Raw genomic sequence first — 18,584 nt, 5'->3', positions numbered from 1 at the left:
TTAAACAAATGCACATCTTTCTTTCAATATAAATGGCTAAGGAGTAATCTGATTGATGCCTTTAGGATTCTGAAAGAAACTAATCAGGTCGACTGCGAGAGTTGTTTTTCTGCTGGTGGGACCAAAATCCTGGAACTCCCTTCCTCACAACACTGTGGGTGCAGCTGCACCAGACGGACTGCAGAGGTTCAAAAAGGTGGCCCAGCACCACCTTGTCAAAAGCATATTATAGATGGGCAACAAATGTGGGCCTTGCCAGCAATGCTTGCATCCCATGACAGAATCTAAGAACAAGCAGCTGGAGAAACAGCAAACATCATTCATTTTAAATTACAAACAATGACAATGGATGTAATTACAGAGCAGTGATCTCACCCTGATACCCAGGTGATAAACTGCAGAGATTTATCAGCCATCGAAACCTTAAAATCAGATCACTACCTCAGCGCCAGTTGTTTCTGACGACCTGTGTTAAGAAGCTGCAGGGCAGTTTTATTGTGTTTTCATTTTCTGTGCCAGTGGCAGTTGTCAGGAGATGTATCCAATTGATGCACAATGACACCCACACAAAGGTTTCACAATCGCCATGTGTTTATCCAATGATAATCTGCTGTTGATTATGGGAACGATCCATTCTGTAGCTGCCTAGACAAATACCTGCAGGGAGCAAGTAAACTGTAGTCTAAATGTCTCTTTTTACTCTAATATTCATAAATTGCAGGAGTTTGTTCCCATCACTTGCCAACCTTTGACTGAAGAGCAATCCCGTAGAGAAAACCTGTCTTCACAATACATGAAACGGGATCTAGAAATGCTTTTGTGCAGCGGGAGAGATGTTGCAATTCACCCCTGTGCCCCTGGGCTAAGGATAGATAATTACTGAGGGTTCCTGCTCTTTCTTGCTGTCCATTGACCCTAGCTGAAAGTCGGAGGGTCAGATGATGGTGGGGTTGGACTTAGTTGTAATGCCTCCCAAGGTTAAATAGCCTTTGACACTCATCATTGATCATACCCTTGATTGATTCTCCATTGCAGAACAGCTCCATAGGTGCTGGGAACCCTCAAGTACCTCACTTCTAATAGTATAGTATGACACAGCATGCAAGGAGGCCATTCAGCCTGTTGTGCCTGTGCCTGGTCTTTGGTGGAAATATTCACTTCATCCCAACCCCCTGTTCTTTATACTTTGCCCTGTAAATTATCTTCTGTCATGTATTGATCCAGTTCTCTTTTAAATGTTACCACTGAATATGTTTCCACCATCCTTTCAGGCAGTATATCCAGATTATAACAACTTGCTGGATAAAAATTATTGTCTCATTTTGTCTCTGGTTCCTTTACCAATCACTTTAAATCTGTGTGCACTCATTTCATTCTTTTGCCAGGTGAAACAATTTCTCCTTCTTTCCTCAATCAAAACCATTCATGATTTTGAACACCTCAACCAAATCTCTTCTTAAGGTGTCGAGTCCAGGTACCGTAGTCAATCCTGATCTCACCCCACCTAAGGCACAATAAGTGCTGATGGATACATCAAGCTTGAATACATTATTCGCTGGGGCTCAGTGAGTTGCTCTTGTCTCAGAGCCTGATGGTCATGGGTTCAAGTCACACTACAAAGTCTTGACATAAGTTAGGCTGACACTCTTGTGCAGTACTGAGAGAGCGCTACATCTGTCCTTAGAACATCTCTGTCAGGAGGACTTAGAAGTGGATGGCTCCTCTGAATTGCACAACTGCAACAGGTTTGTAGCAGTGCTGTAAAACTGGGACTATTTCAAAGAAGAGCAGGGGAATTCTATCTGGTATCCTGGCTATTATTTATCTCTCACCCAACATCAGTAAAAAACATATTGGCCAGGATCTTTAGGTCGGCGGGTTGTGGGGTCGGGGGGGGCCTGCTCGCTGATGTGGGATGACATCAGGCGGGACTCCCGACGTCACCCCGCGTCATTTCAATTTTCAGATCGACAGGGCACAGCCGAATCAACTGTGCGCCCACCGACCTGTCAACGACCTATTGTGACCATTGACTTAATTATTGGACCTGCCCGTCCAACCTTAAAGTCGGCAAGCAGGCCGGGAGCCCTGGCGGGCTTCAGAAAAAGCATGAAACCTCATCCACGGTCGGGGTGAGGTTTCATGAGGTTTTTAAAAATCTAATAAAGGCTAGAGTTAAAGTGATGGACATGTCCCAACTGATGTGACAATGTCATATGAGGGGACATGTCAGGGAAATTTTGCTTCTGCTCGTTGACCATTTTTAAATTTGACGCTGATCTCCCTGAGGCTGCACTTAGCCTCAGGGAGATGAGTGCTCTCTTTTGCGCACGTGCGCGAAAAAGTGCACTCTTGGCTGAAGGGTCCCCCCCACCACCCCGCCTGCACAGAGAGTGCATAGTGCTTCCTGGGGGATGTCATGCTGGGCAGGCCTTAATTGGGCTGCCACACAAAATGGTGGCCCAGAGGCGGGTCCACAAGCGCTGCTCCTGCACTTCCCCTCCAACATGGGGAAAATTCTTCCCATTATCTGTTTACTGACCTGGTTTATATTTTCTGCGTTTATTTTGCTTTCAGATTTCCAGAATTTGTTGTTTTATTTTGTTATTTTGGTGTTGGTAGGAGCTTGATGAATGCAAATTGGCTGCTGTGCTTTCTACATTACGATACCCTTGATTGTAAACTGCTCTGGGACACCCTGAGGTCCTGAAATGCATGATAAGTGGAAGTTTTTAGCTGGAATGCTCTTTCAGAGAGCCAGTGTAGACTCAATGGGTGGAATGGCCTCCTGCTGCACTGCAAAGATGCCGTGATACTGTTTTTCCTTTTTCAAAGCATGGAAATATGAAACCGATGAGAAGGTGCTAACAACGTAAATCTGATTCAGCACTCATTTTGAAAAATTCCTCTGAGTTTCCTTCCAGATTATTGGCAGCATTGTCCTTGAAATTAATCTCCAATTTCTGGAGAAGCCAGGGTGATTTGTGAACCTCGCTGAACCTAATCCCACTACATTAAGAAGTTTTAAAATAGAAGGATAGATGTATCTTGCTGCACTTTTGATCAATGATGAACAAATTGACACGAGTATTCTGCACAGATATGCAGGAAAACACACTCTAATTTGTTTCCCTAATGTCACAGTGTTTCCAACATGTCAACAGAACAATGTTTTCCAAAACTGTTTATTCCCACTGACGCACATCCTGTGCAGATTGACCTCTGACCTCATTTCAAGCCCTTGGCACCGACAGAACTCACAGAGTCAGGAAGTTAATTAGTTGGTGCTGATGATATGTTTATTATCAAAATAAATCATTGGTAAATACCTGACAAGGGTCAACCCATTTTCAGTGAATCAGATTTCTAAACTTACAGGAAATTACCAGAGACCATTTGAAGGAGATAAACGAGAAAGTATTGGAGATTAACGAAAATATAAGTTGAAAAAGCACACAGGTACTCTGGATTTTTAGTTTCACAATCCTCAAGGGGTTAGAAGATCACAGGTTAACAGATAGAAAATGACCTAAAATCATTCCCAAGGGCAGATCACAAGTTTGTGATGGTTATGTTCAAAGATGAGTAGATTTCTAATTGTATCGTCCATGAGTGTGAGGATGGTATGGCAGGCAGAGAGAAACGTGAAGCAGCTGCCACAACTATTTGCAATTTGTATTTATTTCCAGATGTGGGCTTTGAATTCAGTAAAAAGGTCACCGAGGCTTAGAGGTTTCTTACAAAACGAAATTAAACCTTCATTAATACATTTTTTAAAAATGATTTTAAGTACGCACATAGGTTTACAAATTATTACTATAATAATGCCTAGCTCCCCTAGTTAACCTAACTCCCAATTACACTTCCGTTAAGGCTACAGTAAAATACATAGGTTTAAACAGACCCAGGCACAGTAACATGATACCCTGAACAGTCAAATTCAAAATGAGTTTTCTTAACTTCAGTTCTTGCAGAGAGCAGTTTGGGCATAGAGGAAGGAAGCTTTTCACACTTGTTAGATCTTAGAATTCCTTCCCTTGCACACAGCCTTCTCTCCTTCATACATATTTTCTCCTTTGAATGCAAATTCCCATTGTTTCACTATGTCTTTGGACTTTACCTCTCTAATAATAAAAATTTATCATAGTACCAATTTTACCAGTAATCTCTGGGAAAAATAAATACACTGTTTCTTAACTTCTTCTGGCTAGGAGAAACATTTCACCCACTCTTTTGAATTCAAGCTAGTCTGGTTTATTTAAAAATGCAAATGTTCCTTTTACACCTCACATTTTAAAATTCCCCCCATGTTTACCTATGTAGCATTTCAAACCTAGCTTCTTTTTGAACATAAAGGATGTCAGACCAGCTATCTCTAATTCAATTAAGTCCCACACACACACATACACACATATACATAGACACATACCCCACTATTACTCTACTTTACAATAAATTTCAAATAACATTATGAAAATTATTACATCTTCCTGACAGGGGATATGCTATTTTATAACAGGACTGTTGTACCCAATAACACACACTGGAGTAGATCTTGTCTTTGTGAAAGAAGGGGTGATCACAACACATTTTGCATCCCTCCTGATTTTTATTTCTATTGACAGGTTTCAGCCATGACTCAGTTGATAGAATTCTCACCTCTGAATCAGACATTAAAGTTCCACTCCAAAGAATTGTGCATGTAATCCAAGTTGACACTCCTGTGACATACTGAGTGCTGGTCTGTTGTAAGTGCATCTTTTGGCTAAGTTAAACTGAGGCCTCATTCTCTTGGGCATTGTAAAAGATCCCTTGGCGCTATTTTGGAGCAGAATAGGGGAGTAATACCTGGCGTCCTCATCAATATTTATCCCTCACACCACTGAAACAGATGATTTGACTGTTATCACATCGCTGTTTGTGGGAGCTTGTTGTGTGCAAATTGGCTATCGTGTTTCCTGCATTACAACAGTGACTATACTTCAAAAGCACTCCTTGGCTGTGAAGTGCTTTGGGATGTCCTGAGGCTTTGAAAAACAAGTATTCTTTTAAGCCAATGTAAGTAAAAAGCATGAGAGTTATAACATAGTTTGCTGATTCACTATTATCTATTTTACACTGTAGCAGAGTTCAAATCTACCCCACTCTGGTACAATTTAATCTTATCATGCTTTATAGTCATCTGTCCTAATGATTCCTGATATGGCTCCAAGTTAAACTTTTGTTTGATAATTGCTCCTGTGAAGCGTTTGAGTTGTTCTGCTGTTTAAAGGCGCTATATAAATGCAAATTGTTGTTGCTGTTGAGGCTTCAGTTGCACACAGAAGAAATTGTGTCGTGTCCCCCCCCCCCCACCCCAATCCCACTCTTGGCCCCACCACTGTTCCCTGTTACTGTTCCTCTGCTTGTCTAGTCTTCAGTCCTACCAATAAGTGAGCAGTTTTGGCTGTGCAGATGTGAGTAACAGATTTGAATTACCAGATACAAAGCAGAACAATTTCTGGTAAAATTGAGATGTGCAGCAACTTCATCTTTTTTTGAAAAAAGAATCTGAAAATATACATGGACACAGAAAAGCAGACAGCACAACACAGGCTCTGCAGCCATGGCCCCACGGGTGCCGTGGGAACTGCTGAGTCCTGACTACCAGGGTCGGTCAAGCCCTTAGTCACTTGGTGAATAGACAGCGGGGGCATGGGTCAGTGAGGCTTTTTTTTTCTCTGCAGTGCGGACGGCTTCTCTGAATTGCACAACTGCAAGAAGTTTGCAGTTCCGCTGGAAAACTGGTTGATTCTTTAGAGGGGGGGGAATAATAATAATAAAAAAAACCAAATGCTGGTGGAGGAGTTTTCACAATGAATTATGATGCGATTTGAAGCCTTCAATGCCCCTTTGTCAGCTCCAGCAAGTGCAATCATCACTTGGGACTTGCTTGGTCTGACAACTATCAGTCAATGAGCTCTTTATTTTCAGTGCGCCTGTTCAACTTCTCCCATTCGTAAGTCTCTTCAAAAGTTTAAACCTAAATATGCAAACTAAGACTTCTTTTTAACAGCAACATCCTTGGGACAACTGAGGCTTTAGTTTCCGTGCTTGGCACAGACCATTTTTAGGCCATGTGGGATGGAGGGGGGTGGGGTGTGAGTGAAAAATATGTAGTCTGAGGCCTGGAGAGATTTTGACTCCCAGGGCTTATTTCCATATCCAGACTTTGAGACACTTCCCCACAGCCAGCCCCTGCCACCACCTGGACCCAGCAGGAATCATTGCTTAGTCTGGTGGGTGGGAGTAGGAATTCCAAAGGCAGAAGGCTGCCTGTCAGCGACCTCAGGAACTCTCTGAAGCTATCTGGCAAGGCTCGGAGAGAGGGCTTGTAAAACCTAGGATAGTGGGGGCCCCAAGGTTTCAAGGCAAAGGCCCACAATTTTAAAGGAAATGTACATTTTTGAGCTGACCTGGCCCAGCAATAAAGGAATTTACTTGAATGGGCCTCTTCTGACTCACACTGCAGCTCCTGACAGGCTTGGGCTGGCACGGAAGGAACTGCTGAGACTTTGGGGTAAATTAGTAGATGTCACAGCATTGTTGTCATTGGAACGCCCTCTGCATTATTAAAAAATGCCAGCATTTGTTGCCCGTCCCTAATTGCCCATGAACGGATTGACTCTGAAATGGCCAAACAAGCAGACCACATTGCTATGTGACAGGGAAGGACGGCAGATTTCCTTCCCTAAAAGACATTAGTGAACCAGATGGGTTTTTATGACAATTAGAGTTTCACTGTCACCATGACTGAGACTAGCTTTCAATTCCAGGTTTATTAGTTTAATGTAAACTCCACCGGTTGCTATTAGTGGGATTTGATTCCATGTCCCCAGAGAACATGCCTGGGCCTCTGGATTACCTCCCAGTACACCACCAACCCCCTATGGGTTTAAAGAGGACCGTGCAGGACCATTTGGAATGAGTGTCCTTGCTGCCTTAAACTTGAAACTGCAGACCGCTAGGTTGAGGAGGGAAAAGCATGGATAAGTCCCCTTATCATATTTCAATTGCACCCCCAACCCCCGCCTCACCCCTTCACCCCAGCCCCATGCCAACACCTAATTCCCAACAGGCCGGGGAAGTTAAAATCGAGGCCACAAAATCTTAACTAAATGTCTTTTATGCAAATTTTAAATCAGAGAGGGATTTTAATGGAATAAATAAAGAGAAAGTGTTTCCAATTGCTGAATATTGTATAATTTGAGGGTACAGATTTATGAAGATTGGCAAAAGAACCAGAGACATCATGAGGAATTATTAAAGGGCCCAATGGCCTCATTCTGTGTTGTACTATTCTATAATTCCATGATTTTAATGGGTGTAGATTTACTCAAGACAGTAGAGTGAGGGAGAGTCCTTTCCAAATCTCCACAAAATTCAAACAGGATAAAGCAGTGGTTAAAAGATAGAGCCACAAACAGGACTGAGTTGTGTCAGAACAAGGCTCAAAGGCCACATGCTGAACGTCCCTGATTTATCTTCTACCTAATGTTGGAAATACTACTTTTTTGGCAGTCCAGACCTGTGAAGCAGCCTGGTTATCCCACGTAGTATCAGAGCAATTTACCCTTTATAGTCCCTCGACAAACACAAATGAACTATAAACACGAAAGAACTATCTGTTAATACTCACCAATGAGAATCTGCTGGGCCTGGCTCCCATACATCATCACTGTCTGCTCCCACCAGGAGTTAAAGTGGCCCTGGAGGATATGCTGCTTTATAACAATACAGGTATTATGTCAGGTCACATGCAATGTATTATCAGAAGTACTGGTTCATGGTGACTGAACAAGACATTTGTAGTTTTATTACACACACCCAGGAATTTGTATTAATGTCGAGGGATCAAATTCCATGAATTTTAAGTTGTCCACAAAAGCTTTAAACCGATGCAAGTGATTACTAATATCTGCTCCTTTTGTATTTAGAAAGACAAGTATTTGTGTAACACTTTTTATGAACTGAGAACATCCCAAAGGGCTTTTCAGCCAATGAAGCTCTTTTTCAAGTGTTGTTGTAGAATCATACAGTACAAAAGGAGGCCATTCAGCCCATTGTGCTCATGCCAGCTCTTGAAGAGAGCTATAAATTAGTCCCGCTCCCTTGCTTTTTCCCCATAGTAAGTACCCTGCTGTAATATCAGAACCATATATTTTATCTGTTTCTCTATCACCCAGAGGACACAGCTTGATGGTAAGTGAGATATAGCAAGTTGAAGTTGGGTATTTGGCTTGAGCAGAAATGAGGGGGTGGGGTATACAAGGCTTTTGTCGCATTTGAAGATGGTTCTGGGATATTCGCTTATGGAACCTATATTTTTTATTTATTCTTTCATGGGATGTGGGTGTTGCTAACAAGTCACCTATCCCTCATTGCCCTTGAACTGAGTGGCTTGCTAGACTATTTCAGGGTGCAGTTAAGAGTCAACCACATTACTATGTATTTGGAGTCATATGTAGGCCAGATCAGGTAAGGATGGCAGGTTTCCTTCCCTGAAGAACATTAATGAACCAGATGGGTTTTTACAGCAATCGGTGATAATTTCACAGTCACCATTATTGAGACTAGGGACAGAATCTTGTTATGGCATTAAGGGTCTACCCTGTGAGCTAGAGAGCTGGTGAGTGACCCAGGTTAATAGGATCCAAGCTGGTTGATGAAGCAGAAACCAAGGCACAGAGCTTTACTGAGAGAATTTATTGACTTGTTCAGTCTCACAGCTCTCCTTTCACACAACCCAGTGTCCCAGCTGTCCCCTATTTATATGTGCTCAAGTAATATCCATCGACTGTTTCTCTTAATCTTAACAATATAATTAACAAACCTTAACAATGTAATTTGACAAGACATTAACAACCCATGATGGCTCTTTTCGGGAAGGCCCACTGAACCAGATGCCAATTAGGCAGTAGTGAGGCCATGGAAGGCCTTCCCCTGGAATGAAGACCCTAGGGGTGGAAGTCCCACCTAGAGAGATCAGAGGCTGGCAACTCTTGCGCTTAGCAACACCACTGAGGAGGCTGTGGCTGCTGCCAGAAGGACAGGAACCAGAGTTCCAGGATTGCAGGGTGACCCAGGCCACAAGTAAGTAATATGGGGGCATGGGGTAGAGGGGTTTGTGAGGTGGGGGTTACAGGGAGAAGGGGTGGGCAGGCCAGAAGCAAGGAGAGGGCTTTGGCTCTCACTGGGCCCCACCCCCACCTTTTCCAGGATCCTGAATCCTGAATCCAAGATCCTGACAGAATCCAGCAGTTACATTCTCCTATAAGATTTGACAGTGTAAAACTCCAAAATTCAGTGATTACTAGAGAATAAGTCTTCTCACCTTAATTAGAAGCTCAGTTTTAAAATTATGGACTTTTGCAGCACATCACTTCACTTACTTGATCAAAAATATTGCTTTCCAAACTCTATGTGAGAGAGGGAGGGGGAGGGGATTTTTTTGTCAGAATGCCTGTCATTGTCTATTATCACAAGGTGCATGGTTGCAGCAGATAAAGTAGTCAGGCTGGCCCCAGCAGCAATATAAAGTCAGGCATTTTCAGACTGTGAATTGTCATTAACACTGATGTCTGTACTCTTGAGTTGTGCTCATTTAAAGGCTTAGAGATTGTTTTACAATCAAACCATAAAGTAATTTTTTTCACCATAGTCAGTCCAACATAGATTAAAGATCACCCATAGATCTGACAAGCTTACTAACCATCCTGAGATACTTTTGAAACATGGAGCCTTGCAGATAAATATATGTATCTTCTTACACATAGTGACGGGAGTAGGCAATTCAGCCCCTCGAGCCTGTTTTGCCACCACTCAGTAAGATCTTGGCTTATCTGTATCTTAACTCCATCCTTAAGCCTTAGCTGTATATCCTTCATATACTTTTCTCGTTAAATCTTTCAAGCAAAAATGAATAAGTGAATTAACATCTACTGCCTTTTGTGATAGAGAGTTTTCACACATCATGCAGCCATCCTCTTTGTGAGAAACTGAAAGATTGATTTAAAAACCCACCTAGTTCACTAATGTCCTTTAAGGAGGGAAATCTGCCATTTTTATCCAGTTTTTTTTTTTCATTCTTTCACAGGACCTGGGCGTCGTTGACTGGGCCAGCATTTTTATTGCCCACCCCTGATTGCCCTTGAGAAGGTGGTGGTGAACCGCCTTCTTGAACCGCTGCAGTCCATGTGGTGTAGGTACACCCATGGTGCCGTTAGGGAGGTAGTTCCAGGATTTTGACCCAGTGACAGTGGAGGAACCGCCTGAAGTCTGATGTATATGTGACTTCAGACCTACAGTAATGTGGTTCTCATGTGGTTCTCTCAAGTGCCCTCTGAAATACGATAGTAGCCACTCATTTGTATTCAAATAGGTGCCACAGTACCACCTACTTGAGAGGAATTAGGAATGAGTGATACTGTTGCCAACAATGTCAACATCTTGAGAATGATAAAGAAGTTGTGCTACAAAGAAAAAGCATAAGTATTTTTTGCTGTGATCAACCCAATTTGGCACAGTAAGATTTTAGGATTCAAACATGCTCATACAGGTCCAAGTTCTCATGTAGAGTGCACGGCGCTGGAAAGGGTAAGTTACCATTTAAAAGACTGCAAAATGCACTATCCCATCATCACTGACTGTAACATCTGGGCTTTTCATTTTAACTGCAAAACTGCTTCAGTTTCACATTTCTGTGAAGTGCTTTTTTCTACATTAAAGGTGTTACACAAAGGCAAGCAGTGATCACAACATGGCAAAGTTCGTGAGTAGGATCGAGAGAGACAGAAGGTTATAGATTGGAAAAGAGACAGTGCAGCCAAACAGGAATAAAATCTTGGGAAACAGAAAAAGAATGGAAAACTTGAATTGGGTAATCAATAGAATTGAAGAGAAATGTACTCCTCTAAATGCCAAAAAATCAGCAGGCTAATTATGTGGCACCATTGGTGAATCATGAACAGCTGCGTAGGGAAAACTAAATCTAAAGAAAACAACATTTAAGAGGACTCGAAACGTCAACTCTTTTCTTCGTCGCCGATGCTGCCAGACCTGCTGAGTTTTTCCAGGTAATTCTGTTTTTGTTTTGGATTTCCAGCATCTGCAGTTTTTTGTTTTTAACATTTAAGAAGTACTTGGATACTAACCAAAGGGAGAGAAAAGGCAATATATAGAACCTAGGAGAAAAAGGGGGCAACACCATAAAAAAGGCAAAAAGAAATTACAAAACCAAATTATCAAAGAATATAAAAAGAACGAATGTGTTGTACAGACACATAAATAACAAAATAAGAAGTAAAGAAGGGATAAGTAAGATAAACTCATAGGTAATGACAGAAAAAAGCAGACATACTGCAAAACTTTACTTCAGTTATTATCAATGATAATTGAATAGACATTTAATTGGAAGATAGGCTTGAAAAGAATACAGTTGGGATAGAAAGGGAAATAATTGACAAATTAGGAAAACTGAAATAACCACATAAAGATTAGGGCTTGTGGAGTTGGGGACAAATTGTTGAGTGGACAGCAAATTGGCTAAAATCTGAAGCAGAGAATCAGGGTGAAGGCCAGTTATTTGGTTTGGAGGAAGGTAGAAAAGAGTGTTGCATAAGCATCAATGCTGTGACCACTGTTATTCATAATTTACATTCATGATTTGGACTTAGGAACAAGTAACACTTATCAAAACTTGCAGATAATTCCAAACTACAGGATATAGCTGCCACTGAGGAAGGACGCAACACGTTACAGGAAGACATCAGAGAACTTGCAAGCCGGTATGTCAAATGACAAATCAGCTTTAATATCGATAAGTGTGAGGTGATGCGCTTTAGTGGGGAAAACAGAAGCATCAACAGAAGGGGAGGCGATGGCTTAGTGGTATTGTAGCTGGACTAGTAATCCAAAAATCCAGGTAAAGTTCTGGGGACCTGGGTTTGAATCCTGCCAGGGCAGATGGTGGAATTTGAATTCAATAAACATCTGGAATTAAAAGTCCAATGATGACCATTAAACCATTGCTCATTGTTGTAAAAACCCATCTGGTTCACTAATGTCCTTCAGAGAAGGAAATCTGCTGGCCTACATGTGACTCCAGATCCAGAGCAATCTTAAATGCCCCCTGATAAGGGCAATTAGGGATGGCCAGTAATGCCCACATCCCATGAATGAATTAAAAAAATCATCTACAGCTTAGAAACTGCATGCTGGCTTAGGAGCGAAGGGATACAGGTGAGCAGAGCCATTAAAATGGCTTTTAAGGTCAGCAGAGCCATTAAAAATAGTACTGGGCTTTATTTCTAGTGGGATAGAATTCAGAAGTAGTGAAATTATGTTCAATTTGGATAGGAGCCTGGTCAAACACTGCCTGGAGTGCTGTGCAAGGTTCTGGTCTCCATACGATAGAAAGGACATAAAAGCACTGGAGAAAACACAAATGCGATTTACAAGGATGATACCAGAACTGACAGGTTACTGCTATCTGGAAAATTGAAAAGATTTTTTAATTTAAAAAAAGGAAGGTTTAGGGAAGACTTGAGAGGTATTTAAAATTATGAATGGATTGAACAGGGTAAATGTGGAGAGAAAGTGTACACTTGTGGGGAATACAGAACAAGGGGCCATGAATACAAGGTAGTTACTAATAAATCCAACAGGGAAATATGAAGATGTTTCTTTACTAAGAGTGGTTAGAATATGGAGCTCCCTATGACAGGAAGTGCTTATGGCAAATAGCTTAGATGCTTTCAAAAACAAACTAGATGAGCACATCATAGAGAAAAGGAATCGAAAGATATGCTGAAAGGTTGAGATAAAGTAGATAGAAAAGCATCAAACTTCTGTGGGTTATCAGCACCACCGCAGACTAGTTGAGCCAAATAGTCTGTTTCTGTGCTATATAATTCTTTGTAAGTTTGAAATTTATGAACATCTATAAACAATTTGTATACATAAATAGTAAATATTGACAACGATATAAATATTTGTAACGAAGTACTGAGTTTATAATTTTCTCAATTATATTATTAAATTAAATGATTAAATTATATTGATAAATTATATATTTTTTCTAAATGATTCTCCCTTAGGCTGAGATTAGAGTTTCATGTCATAATCCTTCTCCAAACTACTTTCCTGATTTAGTAAACATAGAAAAGTATGAATAAAATAATGTTAAATCTGAATTATATAAAGAAACACGATGTACAAACTATTTAAAGATGTATATGATGTTCAGTTTGAAAGACTATTTGAGGTGGCAATGTTGTCCTGCTTCCAGTTTGGGGTGGCCGGCCCTTCTGTTCCAGGCGGAACCCTGCGCGTGGGACCCGCCAACCCGGAAGCCGGCGGATCCCTGAGCGTGGGACCCACCAACCCGGAAGCAGGCGGCAGCTCAAGATGGCGGAGGTAAGACCAGAGGCATCGGGCCTCAAGGCTGCAGTGACTCGGATAGAGGGGAGTCCGGGCGGGGATGCGGGTGTTGGCGGTGGCGACGGTTCCGCCGGGGAAGCGGGTGGGGAGGGGCGGCTGCGGGGCGCTGGCCGAGGTCTGTCGCCGCTCGAAGGCGAAGGACTGTCCCTGCCGACGCAGCGCAGCGGCTCCTGGGTGTCCCTGGGAAACTGTTCCGCCCTTTAGCCGCCCCCCCCCCAACCCCAACCCCAGGCCCCAATGGTGATTTCACTGTCAGTCCCCCTCTGAAAAGCTGCTGGCTTCTCATAGCAGCCTCGCTCAGTGACGAGGGGGTGGGGGGACTTTGTTATCAAATAAATAATCACAAAACATCATTAACAATCCAAGTCTTTAGGGATTAGAGTTTAAACCGATGTCTGTTCTCTCAAGCGAATGTGAAAGATCCTGTGATGCTATATCAAAGAGGAGCAGTGAGCTATTCCCCAGTGCCCTGGACAAGATTCAGCCCTCCCTCAACCAACATAACTTGGGATGGGGGAATAAATGATCGCATTGCTGTGCTTGAATTGGCTGCTGTGTTTCCTGGATTACAGCAGTGACTGCGTTTTGCAAGCCCTCTCTTGGCTTTGAAGTGCTTTGCCCTGTGCTAAGGCTGTGGTGGGTGCTATCTAAATACAAATTTTTCTTCTCTTTTTAAATAATTAACTTCCCCCTTGATTTGTACACAGTCATCGTGCAAGATTTAAGCTTTAAAACCAGGATCACCAGAAGGAAAAGTTTACAAGGAAGTTTTTCCCAGATTAATCAGTGTTATGACCTTTCACCTGATTTTACAGAAAGCTGTATTAATTGCCAGAGTGGATCTTAGGTTGCTGATGTTTAATTCAGTGTTTCTATGTGGGAAGGTTTTTTTTCTCTGTACTTTTTATTCCATTTACATGTGTGTGGTATATTTGGTGAATGAATTCATGTTTGCAACAATGTTTTACATCTGAGGATACTGTACTTCATGTTGGAAAGCATACTAGTTGAAAGACGTACTTTTAAAAGTAGTGGTTGTTCTTTAAATTAATTAGGCTTGTGTACTCTTAACACCAACTGCTCTCTTGAACGTCTCCTTTTGGTTTGAGTGATCCATTTCGTTGTCACTCGACCCTTTACTGCAAGTCTGATACATCCTGTTTTGAAGGGTGCCTGTTGCAATTGGCCGTTGAAACACATGTTGCAATCTGCTCAGAGGACCTGAGATTGCAACAGTCCTGGTCAATAATTTTATTCCCTTCTCCCTCTCCTGCTCCCACCCACTCTTAAGGAATTGATTAGTGCTTGGGTATGATTTCATTGTGCTGGCAGCATGTCATTTCTTACTATATTGTCAGACTCTTTGGAAAAAAAGTCTACAAGCTTTTTAATTTTGTTTATTGATGATGTTACCAGCAAGTAAGTGGCTCTTCTCAGAAATTGACATGATGCTGAAGCTTCTGTGATGGTAGATTGATTTTGTTTTCTTTATGTGGGAGTGAGTTACAGACCAGAAGCTAAATGAGTGGTTCAGCTGACCTCATGAACTGTTTCTCATCATCTGAAAATGTGATTTAATAATTAACGTGCCAATACTTCCAAATGCCCCCGCACTTCACATCTGCTGAAACTCTTAGCTACGCTGTTCTCTCCTTCAGACATGAATGTTTCTATATTATGTTCACTTCACTATTCTTTTAGGTGTGTCCATGTCGTGAATGTCAGCAGTTCAATGTTTAGCAAGGCTGTTCCAAATTTTGCTTGGAATCTGCGAAAATGTTTGGTGTCAGATGTTCAAGATTTTACAATCTGTAAAATCTGTCAAGCCATGTTTAAGATTGAAACAGTTGATTACATTCTGCCTTAAAGCAGTGCCTTTGATTGATGAGCAGGATACCTTTGGAACTTTTACTATGGATTTATTTTTGATGTCTGCTAAATATTTGAACATGTGATTGGAAACCAGTTGTTTCATGCAGGACCTTGCAACTTTCTGAGCTCTCTCTGTTCCTCCATACTTTCTTCTTGTGCATCCCCTATTTTCATCATCCCATTCACTATTGGTGCCTGTGCTTTCAGCTCCTGTGGTCCCAAGCTCTGCAATTCCTCCCCACCCCCGAAACATCTCTTCCTTTAAGACAGACAGCCCCTGAAACCTACTTACTCGACCAAGGTTTCGGTCATCTGTCCCAATATCTCCTTTTGTGGCTTAGTGTCAACTTTTGTGTGACATTTCTGTGAAGCATCATAGGGTGTCTTACATAGTTTATATATTGGTTTTAACAGTTATTAATTGTGCATATAAGCTCTGTTGCCTCTCCTTCAGTATAAAGTGAAAATCCGTACTACTTCAAACCATTGAACCCCATATCAATTTAGTTCAACTGAAAATTTAATCAAGGGCTTTTAAAATCAAGTCGCAGTTCCCTCCTCAAATTCCATTTATAATTATTCAATTCAATAAATAGAGAAATGTGCGTTAAAGTCATGATATATCCTTGAAATCATCCTGATAAATGGCATGTTTGTTCTCCCATCCTCCGACACCATCTTGACCCATTGTCAATCCTTGACACATCGGTGCCTGCACTGTGTGCTGCATGTGATGTCAATTGCCTTTTCCCCTATCTTTCGGTTTGGCCACAGCTAAGTTTTCTCCCTTGTACTCCATACCTGGTGCAGTAAGAAAAACCTGGTTCAAAGCGTGATGTGTTTTATAAAGCTTGCTTTTTAGCAGCTTGCAGGAAGTGAGTCCAGTTTCTTGTGTTGCTTGGACATTGACAAGCTGTTCAAGTTTCACTGTGAAATGTTGTGATGTCATCTGATGGGCTTGATGGCGTATGTCAACTGTCGGCCTTCTCTTGTTAAAATTAAACATCTTCTGAAGAAAATTGGAGAGCTGGTTTTGGAGTAACTTATCTGCTAAGTCACAAGAGTTCAAGTTGTCATGCAGGTGTAGTTTGAAAACACCTGAATACTTGGACCAATTTTTATTGCAAATTGAGAGTGCAGCCGAGCGCCTGAGATTGAGCTAGATGTCTCAAAGCGGTTTAGAACCTACTTAGTACTTTAGATTTGTGCTCAATGTTTTTTGTAGAAAATGTAGCAACCAATTTGTGCCAAGGAGAAAAATAAACTTGTTGGTGGAATTGGCTGAGGGGTAAATGTTGGCCAGGTCACAGTGAGCACTCCTTTGCTCCTCCCGGAATCGTGTCAAGACCTTGACTTAATAACTCAGTTGAAAGACTGCCCCTCCAACAATGCAGCGTTTACTACCTCACTCGAGTGTCAGCCTAGATTGTGATGAAGGATGGTAGTGAGGTTTGAACCCATAAGCTTTGGCACAGAGGGTAGAATGCTTTCACTAATTTGGTCTTTCTTAGGGAAAAAAAATCACTTTTTTTATTTTGACCCCTTTTTAATGTGTTGCTCCTTGCTGGGGTATTTTCTTTTTCTCGATGCCAAGAAAGTCATCTCGGGCCAAGATAGCAGCTGCCGGCAGAAGCTTGGTTGCAGGTTGTCTTGTCTTTTGATGATGTGCTACTTGAAGGAGCAAGGAAGGAATTAAATGAGTTCAAACTTGGAGGAAAGAGAGGGATCAGATAAGGGGGGAAAAATACATTTACATGAACGAGCCAGTTGTGGGGAAGTTCTGCAGAAGGATTCTATTGCCAGTGTGAACCACTGCTGTGTAAATCAAATTTAAAACCCAGTACTGTGCAGTCACACACAGGATGAACAATAACTTCTTGAAGCTGCCAGTTTCCTGTTCTGAAGTTTTTTTGACTTCAGTATGTTTGAAGAATAGTGCTTTATCCTTTGTTGATTCCTTTGCTATGTGATCACCTCAGGCACTGGGCAGTTAAGAGGAAAACCCTCTATGTTGATGAAGGGGAAATTCTTTTTCAAAGCTCTCTGCTACCTCTCGGTTGAGGAAATCCCACAATTCCTCCATTGGGCATTCCACAGAATACGAGATAATATGTAAAAGCAAGCACATCTTCCCCTCCTCTTCCCTTTCAGCATTCCCAAGGGACTGTTCCTCCTGCAACAACCTGATTAATCACTCCCAATACCCACTTCTCTTCTGACACACCTTCCTGTGACCAAATAAAATGCCAACACCTGTCATTTTATCACCTGCCTTCCCACCATCCAGAGCCCAAAATGCTCCTTCCAGATGAAACAGTGATTTGTGTGTACTTCAGTTTACTGTATGAGCTGCTTACAATACAATCTTCTCGACATCAGGGGGGCTGATGCAGATTGGCTCACCACATTGCAGAACACCTCTGTTCAGTGCGCGAGCGTGACCTTGAGCTTTTGGTTACCTACCATTCTAATTTACCATCCCACTCCCACACTGACCTCTACCCCCTGCACTGTTCATTGTTTGAATGAAGTGTGACACAAGCTGGAACAACACCTCATCTTTCCATGAGGCACTTTCAGCCTTCTGGATTCGACATTGAGTTCAACAGTTTCAGATCATAACCTCTGCTCCCAATTGTTTTGGACAGCAGCTGTTGATGATTCTGTTGTTCCTATTTATACCTCCTCGACCTATCTTTCTTTTTGTTTCTTTACCTGTCTCATTACCGTTTCCTTTGGCCTTGCAATATTATCCCTTCAGTTATTCAATCTCCTGGCATCGATTACAGACGTTGCCTTCTGTGCTTTGCACCCCGCCTCCTTTCCCTGTCTCTGAAATTGCTTAAAACCTGTTACATCTCAAATATTTTTCCTGTAGCAGTGAAAGACCATCTGTTTGTCTTTCCACTGATCTGCTGAGTATTTCCATCATTTTCTGTTTGTATGACAGGGTAATGTATCTCTGTCACTATGGTATGAAAGTCGGTTTAAGAAGAATAAGCCCCCCTCAATCTCTCATGATGGTGGAGTGCTCATTTTGGTGCTGACAACAGAAAGTAATGCTAGTGGATTCAATGCTTATGCCTTTTTTTTTTGAAAAACAAATAAAACGAAGAAATATTTGTATTGGCTTGAATTCCTAGGATGTTGAATTTGGCAAAAGGCAGTGTGTGATGAAGCTATACAGAATGGAAGGCCCCAGGCTTGATTCTTATCTGAGCTCAAGCAGGACA

The 18,584-nt window shown here is 41.8% G+C and overlaps 1 protein-coding gene and 1 long non-coding RNA gene across 2 annotated transcripts in view; one reads left to right on the top strand and one right to left on the bottom strand.

The window, feature by feature from the left end:
- Positions 1-578: 578 nt before the first annotated feature.
- On the bottom strand, positions 579-13,348 carry LOC121289856. The gene is made up of 3 exons (XR_005945660.1): positions 13,260-13,348; positions 7,679-7,760; positions 579-657 (listed from the first exon to the last, which is right to left on the bottom strand). It is a non-coding gene; the product is annotated as an uncharacterized LOC121289856 (long non-coding RNA).
- Positions 13,344-18,584, top strand: part of LOC121289855 (golgin subfamily A member 7-like) — a 30,030-nt gene continuing 24,789 nt past the window's right edge. The window contains exon 1 of the mRNA XM_041209762.1: positions 13,344-13,455. Within this exon, the coding sequence (XP_041065696.1) occupies positions 13,447-13,455 (9 nt within the window). The 5' untranslated portion in view covers positions 13,344-13,446. The remainder of the gene's footprint in view (positions 13,456-18,584) is intronic.

Source organism: Carcharodon carcharias, chromosome 17 (assembly GCF_017639515.1).
Source record: "Carcharodon carcharias isolate sCarCar2 chromosome 17, sCarCar2.pri, whole genome shotgun sequence".
In the NCBI taxonomy this organism is placed as follows: Eukaryota; Metazoa; Chordata; class Chondrichthyes; order Lamniformes; family Lamnidae; genus Carcharodon; species Carcharodon carcharias.
This window is presented reverse-complemented; position numbering and strand designations above follow the sequence as displayed.